The sequence below is a fragment of the Lycium ferocissimum genome, chromosome 3, assembly GCF_029784015.1.
Source record: "Lycium ferocissimum isolate CSIRO_LF1 chromosome 3, AGI_CSIRO_Lferr_CH_V1, whole genome shotgun sequence".
NCBI classification, from domain to species: Eukaryota; Viridiplantae; Streptophyta; class Magnoliopsida; order Solanales; family Solanaceae; genus Lycium; species Lycium ferocissimum.
In genome coordinates, this window is record NC_081344.1 from 4,570,814 (window position 1) to 4,582,209 (window position 11,396).

General features: G+C 36.6%; 2 protein-coding genes across 2 annotated transcripts; both read left to right on the plus strand.

Annotated features, from left to right (window-relative positions):
- The first annotated feature begins 258 nt into the window (after positions 1-258).
- LOC132049374 (5-methyltetrahydropteroyltriglutamate--homocysteine methyltransferase-like) lies at positions 259-4,552 on the plus strand. Its single transcript, XM_059440137.1, has 11 exons — positions 259-612; positions 706-793; positions 1,611-1,738; positions 1,808-2,199; positions 2,295-2,458; positions 2,565-2,645; positions 2,738-2,904; positions 2,985-3,090; positions 3,173-3,423; positions 3,623-3,824; positions 3,914-4,552. Exons 1-11 carry the CDS (start codon positions 263-265, stop codon positions 4,280-4,282), a joined length of 2,298 nt encoding a protein of 765 aa, XP_059296120.1. The 5' UTR covers positions 259-262; the 3' UTR covers positions 4,283-4,552.
- Positions 4,553-5,250: 698 nt separating this feature from the next.
- Positions 5,251-11,327, plus strand: LOC132049376 (blue copper protein-like). The gene is made up of 4 exons (XM_059440140.1): positions 5,251-5,607; positions 6,920-6,994; positions 8,759-9,031; positions 10,215-11,327. Exons 1-4 carry the CDS (start codon positions 5,502-5,504, stop codon positions 10,562-10,564), a joined length of 804 nt encoding a protein of 267 aa, XP_059296123.1. The 5' UTR covers positions 5,251-5,501; the 3' UTR covers positions 10,565-11,327.
- Positions 11,328-11,396: the final 69 nt, after the last annotated feature.

Sequence of the window (11,396 nt, forward strand, 5' to 3'; positions counted from 1 at the left end):
AAGGAAATCAATCTTGAAACTCAAACTGATTGCGTTAGCCATATGTAGTGGGCGGAGCACTAATGGGATTCAACATCTATTATATATACATAAAATAGCTTTGCTCTTTGTATATAAAGTGTAATTTTCCGGCTTGCACCCCCCTTAGATCCGCCCCTGGCTATATGAATCCTTTATATGTATTGTGTTCTATTCAAGGATGAGTTTTGTTTATAATAAATGAATTTCATTTCTGATTGAGTGTTTTTGGTGAACCAGAAAAATGGCATCTCACATTGTTGGATATCCCCGTATGGGCCCAAAGAGAGAGCTGAAATTCGCTCTCGAGTCTTTCTGGGATGGAAAGAGCAGCGCCGAGGACTTGAAAAAGGTGTCTGCAGACCTCAGGTCATCCATCTGGAAACAGATGTCTGATGCTGGCATTAAGTACATCCCCAGCAACACATTTTCTTACTATGATCAGGTGCTCGACACAACCGCAATGCTTGGGGCCGTCCCATCTAGGTACAACTGGACCGGTGGTGAGATTGAGTTTGGTACTTTCTTCTCCATGGCCAGAGGAAATGCCTCTGTCCCTGCTATGGAAATGACCAAGTGGTTCGATACCAACTAGTAAGTGGCACATCATTTATTTATACTTTCCTTTTTACTGGTGTGATTATCTTGTTTGCTTACTGATTTATTGTAATTCTTTGTTTGATCCAGCCACTTCATTGTCCCTGAGTTGGGACCTGATGTTAACTTTTCGTATGCTTCCCACAAGGCAGTAAATGAGTACAAAGAGGCCAAGGCGGTATGTTATTCTTGCTTATGTATTCTTTTCATTTCACAATGCACGTTTGATATGTGAACTATTGGAAGGAAATATAATGTATGTGATCATTCATGTAATTTACTAAGATGGTAGATACAAATTGTGATTTGTGGTTTAGAGTGACATGAAATCAAAATATTTTACTCCCCGTCCCAATTTATGTGGCACTTTCTGTTTTTCAAGAAGCAAACTATATAAAGTTTGACCAACATTTTAAAATGTATTTTTTTTCCATCATATTGATATTAAAAGAATTGTATTTTAAGGCACTTTTCGTGTAGTTTTTGAATATCCCAATCTTAATTTTAAAATATTGAGTTGATCTAATCTAATTTAGCTTCAAAGAATAGTCAAATTGACTCTCGGGAACGAAAAGTGCCACATAAATTGGGACGGAAAGAGTATCTAATCTTCATTTTATGTTGGTGCAGGGGTGGGTTTGACCAACATTTTAAAGTGTATTTTTTTCGTCATATTGACACTAAAAGAATTGCATTTTAAGGCACTTTTCGTGTAGTTTTTGAATATCTTAATCTTAATTTTAAAAGATTGAGTTGATCTAATCTAATTTAGCTTCAAAGAATAGTCAAATTGACTCTCAGGAACGAAAAGTTCCACGTAAATTGGGACGGAAAGAGTATCTAATTTTCATTTTATGTTGGTGCAGGGGTGGGTTCTGTCTCTCATTGCTATTTAGTTACACCAATTACATTGTCTTGTTAAATCTTATTGTTCTTACGCATGGAATTAGAAGATTAGATAATTGATTGTTGATCTTATCTTCTTGCTCGTGCAGCTTGGAGTAGATACTGTTCCAGTACTTGTTGGTCCAGTTTCATACTTGTTGCTATCCAAACCTGCTAAGGGTGTTGAGAAATCTTTCCCCCTTTTGTCACTTCTGGACAAAATCCTTCCAATTTACAAGTGAGTATTTTTTCCCCTCAGTCCGCTTTATCTGAATGGACAGACTCTAACTTAAAATTGTCAATATAGGGAAGTTATTGCTGAGTTGAAGGCAGCTGGTGCTTCTTGGATTCAGTTTGATGAGCCCACACTTGTGTTGGATCTAGAGGCTCACAAATTGGAAGCATTCACTAAGGCCTATGCTGAGCTGGAGTCATCTCTATCTGGCCTTAATGTTCTCGTTGAGACCTACTTTGCCGATGTTCCTGCTGAGGCATTCAAAACCCTCACTGCTTTGAAGGGAGTTACCGCCTTTGGCTTTGACTTGGTCCGTGGAAGTAAAACCCTCGATTTAATCAAGGGTGGCTTCCCTTCGGGCAAGTACTTGTTTGCAGGAGTGGTTGATGGGAGAAACATCTGGGCAAATGATCTTGCTGCATCTCTTGTGCTCCTGCAATCTCTTGAGGGCGTTGTAGGAAAAGGTAATGTATTTGCCACCTCATCACTTGATAGTTGGTAGTGATCCATTGGTGATTTTATTGCAGAAGATGATTCCTTGTCTTGTTGAATTATGCAGACAAGCTTGTTGTTTCTACATCTTGCTCCCTACTCCACACTGCTGTTGATCTGATCAACGAGACAAAACTAGATGATGAAATCAAATCATGGTTGGCATTTGCTGCCCAAAAAGTTGTTGAAGTGAATGCTTTGGCCAAGGCATTGGCTGGTGCCAAGGATGAGGTATAGTTCATTTCGTTTTTAACTAAAGGTCTTCAAAGGATGACTTTGGAAAATGTTTGACAAAGTTTTTGCATATCACGGCTAAATGTGTTTGTTGTACTTTCAGGCATTTTTATCTGCTAATGCTGCTGCTCAAGCTTCCAGGAAGTCCTCCCCAAGAGTGACAAATGAAGCTGTTCAAAAGGCTGTAAGTGCTGAACTGAAGGACCGTCTTCTCTTTCTAATTAATGACTTTGTATTATATTTTACTTACTACCTTTTACTCTTGTGATATCTCAGTCTGCTGCTCTTCAAGGATCTGACCACCGCCGTGCTACAAATGTCAGTGCTAGACTTGATGCCCAACAAAAGAAACTTAACCTACCAATTCTGCCTACAACCACCATTGGATCCTTCCCTCAGACAGTGGAGCTTAGAAGAGTTCGTCGTGAATACAAGGCCAAGAAGTCCGTGTTATAATACTTGTTTTCTGCTTGTTAGTGTTGATGTTGTTGAACATCTCTTCTCATAATTCATTTATTTCCAGGATCTCTGAAGAGGAGTATGTTAAAACCATGAAGGAGGAGATCAAGAAGGTTGTCGATCTCCAGGAAGAACTTGACATTGATGTCTTGGTTCACGGAGAGCCTGAGGTATGGCAATTACCTACTTATATTATACACACTTGCATGCGTCTGTTGTGGATTGTTAAGCTTGAATGCTTGATGTATGCAGAGGAACGATATGGTTGAGTACTTCGGAGAGCAGCTCTCTGGTTTTGCTTTCACTGCTAATGGATGGGTTCAATCTTATGGATCTCGATGTGTGAAGCCACCAATCATCTATGGTGATGTGAGCCGCCCTAACCCAATGACCGTCTTCTGGTCCTCAACAGCTCAAAGCATGACCAAGAGGCCAATGAAGGGTATGCTTACCGGCCCCGTCACCATTCTCAACTGGTCTTTTGTCAGAAATGACCAGCCAAGGTAACTTTTATACCGTCCTCCTAATTTGAGTATCAAAATATTCTCCAATCATGTGTAATGAACTCAATGTTAATTTAACAACCAAGGGTTATTGTTGGGCGGGTTGGGTCATGACCTGATTATTGACTGCCCAAATTTAACCCAAACCCGCCCATTTGCCACCTCGAAATTTGTTAACCGCCATCATCACTTTTTCTAGGTTTGAGACCTGCTACCAGATTGCTTTGGCCATTAAGGATGAAGTGGAGGATTTGGAGAAGGCAGGCATCACCGTGATCCAAATTGATGAAGCTGCTTTGAGAGAGGGTTTGCCTCTGAGGAAGTCTGAACACGCGTTCTACTTGGAATGGGCTGTCCACTCCTTCAGAATCACCAACGTCGGCATCCAGGACACTACACAGGTCCCTTTCTCATCTTATTGTTTTAACTTTTTGAACTTCTTTTAACTGATACCTGCTTGTTAACGAGCTTATTTTTGGTGGCTTTGCAGATCCACACCCACATGTGCTACTCCAACTTCAATGACATTATCCACTCCATCATCGACATGGATGCTGATGTCATCACTATTGAGAACTCACGTTCCGATGAGAAGCTCCTCTCAGTTTTCAGGGAGGGAGTGAAGTATGGAGCTGGCATTGGCCCTGGTGTCTATGACATCCACTCTCCAAGAATACCATCCACCGAGGAGATAGTTGATAGAGTTAACAAGATGCTTGCAGTTCTCGACACCAACGTCTTGTGGGTGAACCCCGACTGTGGTCTCAAGACTCGCAAGTACATCGAGGTTAAACCAGCCTTGCAAAACATGGTGTCTGCAGCCAAGGCCATCCGCACTCAGCTTGCCAGCGCCAAGTGAAGTTGAACAAGCCAGAGGAGGATTCTTGAATCAACTATGCATGGTGGTGTTCTTTGAACTTGAATGAGAAATTTCTGTTGATTTTAATAATTTGTGCTGGTGATGAAATATTGTTGTGTAGATTAGTCTGCCCTCTGGGCCATTTGCTGATTTTTTTCGAGCTTTCCTTTTTATTGATGGTTTTGGGATTTCCTTATTACTACAATACTAGCAAGCGGATTGATGTATTCTGGAGAAGAAATCAGAGAAATGTTAGTTCGTTTATGCTCACTCTTTTTGCATTCCTTGTGTTTACTTTTATAGTGCACCTGTTTAAATCTTTACTAGAAGAAAAACTCTTAGTTGCCAAACCAAATGTCAAATTTCTTCCAAACCGTCATTTACTTAGGTGTATTCTATTATGTCTTTTGGGGTTAAAGATAAAACACATAACAACAAATCAGTATCAAATTTTACCTGTATAACAGTAGTAAATAAGTTCTGTGTAGTGTCTAGATGTATACAAGTGAAAAAACAAAAACAAAAAAAACAGTAATGGCAAGCCTGACTCGCTGAAGAAATTAGTATGTAATGGCAAGCCTATGCTCCACATTTTAAGGTGGATACATTAGTTCAAAGGTTGATAATCTATGTTTAAGTGATAATTATGTATGTTCAAACATATTAAATATTCATTAGTTAGATGTAAACATCAAATATAAGTAAATTATTATCTTAGTGCATATTTGTTACCTATTTTTGCTTTAAATTTGATTGTGGGAAAGGTTTCTTGTAAACACCAAGATGAATTTATTCTTTTTTTCTTTCTTTTAAATTTACTATCATTACAGTTAAACTGAGTGTTAACTAAAAGTGGGACATTTAAGAGAGATAAATAATCTAATCAGTATTATTAAGGCTGTTAAACGTCTTCATGAAGAAGCACACAAAAGTTGCAAAAGACAAATGGTATGGACCAAAAAAAATGTCTCAAAAGACAAACGGTATGGACCAAAAAAAATGTCTACTTACAATACTTAGTTACTTTACGAGAATATCAATGGAATATATCCCTTAGTTTACTCATTGGGGTTCACGTACTTAGAATTCAACGGAACCACTTCGTCATCCTCTATGAATTTTGTTGTTAAGTATAAGCTATAAATGGCCACACCAATTTTTCTTACTGCAAGGCATTCTAAAAGTTTTCTTTTAAAAAAGCTCCTAGGACAATTTTTCCATGGCTTCCAAGATTATTTTCTGTTTTATGATTGGGCTTGCAGGATTTTTGCCTACAATCACAATGGCAACTGAGCATTGGGTTGGGGGTGAGAAAGGCTGGACCCGTGATGTTGATTATCATTTTTTTGCACGGATTGCCCTTCTTTTGGGGTGGTCTTTAAATTTTCTTTTTTCATATTTGTGTTCTTTAAGTTTTGCCCTTCGCTTGGATACGAGGTTTCGGGTTCGAACCCCGCTCGGGCATAAAATAAAAAAATAATTTCGCAAGACAGTATTTCGGGGGAGAGTGTATGCCGGATCCAGATACAATCCTTAAGGAAAAACCAAAGTTATCGGAGGCGGACTTTGCCTTGAGACATTTTTTTTTTTTTTTTTTAAACTTTTCAAGCGCACACTTTTAGTTAAAGGCATACTTTTTGGTTATGCCTTAATTAAAAGTATGCCCCATAAGGCATAGTTCCTTAAGGAAAAATTTTGCCCCATAAGGCAAAACTAAATTATGCCTTGAGGAAAAGTTATGCCCCCTAAGCATAACTTTAGTTTTCCTTAAGGAAGTTATCCGGAGGGCAGACTTTGCCTTGAGACTTTTTTTTTTTTTTTTAACTTTTCAAGGCACACTTTTAGTTAAGGCATACTTTTGGTTATACCTTAATTAAAAGTCTGCTATAAGGCATAATTCCTTAAGGAAAAGTTTTGCCCAATAAGGCAAAACTAAATTATTCCTTGAGAAAAGTTATGCCCCTCCGCATAACTTTAGTTTTTCCTTAAGGAAGTTATCTTGAGGAGGGCGAGACTTTGCCTTGAGACATTTTTTTTTTTAAAAAAAAACTTTTCAAGGCACACTTTTAGTTAAGGCATACTTTTGGTTATACCTTAATTAAAAGTACGCCCCATAAGGCATAATTCCTTAAGGAAAAGTTTTGCCCCATAAAGGCAAAACTAAATTATGCCTTGAGGAAAAGTTATGCCCCCTCCGCATAACTTTAGTTTTTCCTTGGAAGTTATGCGGAGGGCAGACTTTGCCTTGAGACATTTTTTTTTTTAAAACTTTTCAAGGCACACTTTTAGTTAAGGCATACTTTTGGTTATGCCTTAATTAAAAGTCTGCCCCATAAGGCATAGTTCCTTAAGGAAAAGTTTTGCTCCATAAGGCATAACTAAACTATGTCTTGAGGAAAAAGTTATGCCCCTCCGGAATAACTTTAGTTTTTCTTAAGGAAGTTATGCGGAGGGGCGGACACTCCCTCCGCCCCCGCCTTGCGAAATTATTTCTTTATTTTATGCTTGAGCGGGGGTTCGAACCCAAAACCTCGGGTATCCAAGCTAAGGGCAAAACTTAAAGACCACAAATATGAGGGGCAAAATTTAAAGACCGCAAATATGAGGGGCAAAATTTAGAGACCACCCCAAAAGAAGGGCAATTCTGCGAATTGCCCGTTGATTATCAAGATTGGGCCAAGGATAAAACTTTCAAGATTGGAGACACCTTAGGTATGATAATTGATTTAAGTTATATACACTTTATTTCTTTACTAATTTACCAATTACACTACACTTATCAAGATATTTACTTGTAATAAGTGACTGACACAATCTGCATCAGCACACATAAGTTAAGCTCATGATATGATATAACAACTCGATTATCTAATATGTCACTTACCTTTTCAGTTTTAGTTCATCAAATGTTGAAAATAGGGGTGTCAAATGGGCGGGTTGGGCTAAAATTGGCCCAATTAAAATGGGCTGAGGTGATAAATGTGTTGGGCTAACATTGACCCGAAAGTTACTTGGGCTGAAATGGGCTAAAAATGGGTTGGGTCATGACCCGCCCAACTTGATCCAATTTTTTTGAAGGGTCTATTTTCTAGAAAAACATTTTCGTGGAAATATTTTCTAGAAATACATTTTTCGCGAAAAATATTTTTGCGGATTTTTCGAAAATATTTTTGAGGAAAACATTTTCCGTGGTAAATATTTTCGAGCAAAACTTTTTTCATGAAAAATATTTCCCTTCATATCAAACACACTACAAACTTATAAGATACATGATACAAGAAAAGTGTATACATAAAAAAAAATAATAAAAAAAAGAGTAAACTCAAGCAATAAAATTTAAGTAAATCTTAAAAACCGGCTAGAATTGGGATAGTATTGAGCTAAGTTGGAGATCACTTCAAAATGGTTTATATTGGGTTGGGCTAAAATCAGCCCAATGTAAAATTATCTTGAGCTCAACCTATAAAATTTTGGGCTGGTTAGACGGGCAATCACCTTTTGGGCCAAATTTGACACCCCTAGTTGAAAAGGTGGGACTGGAAAGAAAAAATATGTGTCCTTGAGAATTTCAACTATTTAATTAGCTGCACCATATTATTGCAACTATCAAACCTTCTTAGGCATAGGATCAGACATGAAATCTTTTCACTTTCTCGATTTATTACCATCTTTGGTACGTGAGATCAGTCCAACACAATCTGCTTGTTTGGTGGTGAGGCTGGACTGAATTCATTCAACCCAATTTAACCTAGCGTTTGGTCATAAATTTTGGATGCTTTTTGAAAACTTATCTTTAGATATCTGTTTAGACATAGGTTTAGGATAAGATTTTCGTTAAAAAAATTAAGTTCCAAAAACTCGTCCAGACCAGTTTTTGGGACTTTCATTCACAAAACTTCAAAAAAAATTCAATTAAAATGCATGTTTAAACACAACTTGAAGTTCTAAAATCACAACTTCAATTTTCAAGTTTCAAGTTTCAACTTCAAAATCTATGACCAAATCGGACCTAAATAATAAATGTGTGGCAACCTTAAACATTTGAAATGGATCGAAGGTACTCTCTCCGGTTCAAAATAAGTGTCTAATAAGCTTTTATCACACCCCTTAAGAAAATAATAACTCCTAGAAAAGAATAGATATTTTGACTAAACTACCCTTAATTAATAAGACTCTTGATATTTATTGTCTTGAGTAAATAAGGGTACATCTGAAAAAATAAAGTTAATTCCTTTTTGATCATGTAAGTGAACCCTAATTTTGAACCAAAATAAAAAGGCTAAGTGGACACTTACTTTGAACAGGAGGGAGTAGTATATAACTTTAAAAATTAAACAAGATACAACCAATTAAATGGTGACTATTATCTAAACTATTTTCCATCTTTTTTTTTTTCTCTAATTGCAGTTTTTAAGTATCCCCAAGGGAGTCATAATGTGTTCAAAGTGAACCAAACAGCTTTCAAGGACTGCAAAGTCCCTCCACCAAGTGAAGGACTTACTACAGGCCATGATGTGATTACATTGGCTAGCCCTGGTAAAAAATGGTACATTTGTGGTTTTCCTACACATTGCTCTGACCATAACCAAAAGCTTGTCATCAACGTCGAGGACGGAGCTCCGGCACCAGCACCTGCAGCTCCGGCACCACCAATGAAGTATTGGGTTGGAGGTGATAAGGGATGGACCATTGATGTAGATTATCAAGCTTGGGCCAAGGACAAAACTTTTAAGGTTGGAGACACCTTAGGTACGTATGATATGACCATTGTAGTAGTAGCTTTTTTCTATAATCATTTGTTATTCAGAATTCACTTGCTCAATTAACCTGAATTAGTGCTGTGCAAGATAAATTAAAAAGAGAAATGCTCCCTATTAGAATTTTCTTTCATTTTCGAAGTTTGAAATCAAAACCTTTGTTTAAGGGTGAAGGAATCATATTCTTCCCATTTAACTCTCGGTGGTGTATGAACATTCTATTAGTCTTATATTATGTATCACTATAAATAAACTAAATATTAGTGATTTGAAGAATTAAAATTTTATTTTCAATACGAAAGTGGATTCTATCCTACTATTTGTAATTTGGATATTAGTTGTTTCAGCAAATTGAATCATTTTTAGATGCATGACCGTTTTAGAGAAAGAAGAAATCATTTACTGTCATTATATAAGGCGCTTATAAAAAGAGACAAATGACAGTTTAGACAAGAACTCTTATGATTAAGGTTATTAGAGTGTGCAAGAATCTTAAATGACAAATAATAGGAACTGGATATGTAGTACTTTCTCCGGATCAAAAATAGTGTTCACTTACCATTTGCACACCCTTTAAGAAAATACTAATTTCTAGATAAAATAGGTAATTTGACTAAATTGCTCCTAATTAAATAGGTATTGAGGATTGAGCACGTATCACTTAATAGGGGCAAATATAAAAAAATAAGATTAATTCTTTATTAATTTAATAAATGAACACTCTTTTTTACCCAAAAAGAAAAAGCTAAGTGAACACTCTTCTTTTTTATCCTGAGAGAGTAATAGAATATCAAGAACTTATTGTAGAGTGTGGAAAGTAATCTCTCCTTTATTGACTTTTGTGTAAAATCTCTGTCCTATTTCTTATCAGTAGTAAACAACAATAACATACCCAATATAATTTTATAATTGGGGTCTGGGGAGAGTGGAGTATATGCAGGCTTTACCCTACCTTAAAGGTAGAGAGGCAGTTTCTCTGTCCTATTTCTCATCATTAGTCGATAGGCAGAATGTAATATCCACTTCTTTTCTTCTTTTCTTTCCTTTTCTGAATTAGCCAATAAGAAGAGTTATTACTTACAAATTGTAACACTTAAAAGGAAGCTACGTTTCACTAGTTAAAGAGTGCCTGTTACTTGAACTAATTCCTATGTTTTTATGTTTCTTTGATGCAGTTTTTAAGTATACCAAAGGGCATCATAACGTGTTAAAAGTAAACCAAACAGCTTTCAAAGACTGCATAGCTACTGCACCAAGTGAAGCTTTAACTTCTGGTAATGATGCAATCACTTTGACATCTCCTGGTAAAAAATGGTACATTTGTGGTATTCCAACACATTGCTCCGACCATAACCAAAAGCTTGTCATCACTGTGGAAGCCGGAGCTCCGACACAGGCACCGGCACCGGCACCGGGACCAGCCACTAAAGATGATTCAAACAATTCATACAAGTTTACTACATCTGCAAACAAGATTTTTGTTGGTGGTCTGGTTTTAATTTGGACAATTCTAACATTAGTTTAATCCAAGTTGAGTGAACTTTGGAATGTTACATTTGTGTTGGAACATAGGACTTTTGCCTTCTTCTAGGCAGGAATAAATGAATAATTTGGTTATCTTTTGAGGAGAGATTTTTATTTTGTGAGGGATGCGAGGGTGCTAATAATGCTAAGTCTTTTCATTGACTGTAACGATATTTCTACCTGTATGTGTACCTGGAATAATAACTTTTTATCCCCTTCTTTCATATAACTCTCTTAACATGTATTTATACTTGTCAGTATCTTTCTTCTACTATATATTTTGTCCAAGGAAAGAGAAAGAAGAAGGTGATGACAAAGAAAAATAATGTAGCTATTGTTTATCTTTTTATTGTTTGGTTCAACTATAAATAGAATAAATGAGCAACGCAGAAGGAACTCTTTAACCATATAACAAGAGTATTAATGTGAGAAAAAAAAACCTACTCTAAATTTTCTCCAATCCTCTTCCTTTCAGTGTCTTACACATGAACTTATCAGAAGAAATTTTTGACCCTACCTAGTCAAATATCTAAATAAAGTAGAACTTCAACATGATTTGAAACTGAAAGAAAAAAATAATAATCTGGAATGAATATATCAACACCAATACGAATTCTTTGTTCCCTTGATGTAAAGGTTTACTTATTGATTCAAAACAGCCATACAATTGACACTCAGGCATTCAGGTAGATGACAGCAGCAAAACTCAATAAATAGCGATACATTGATACACATCAATCCAAGTATCGTTCCAGATAATTTAACCAACTTACAATGACTTATTAAGAAAGAGTTGCAAACAAACGGGGTAATATCTGTGTGAAACTGCAAAC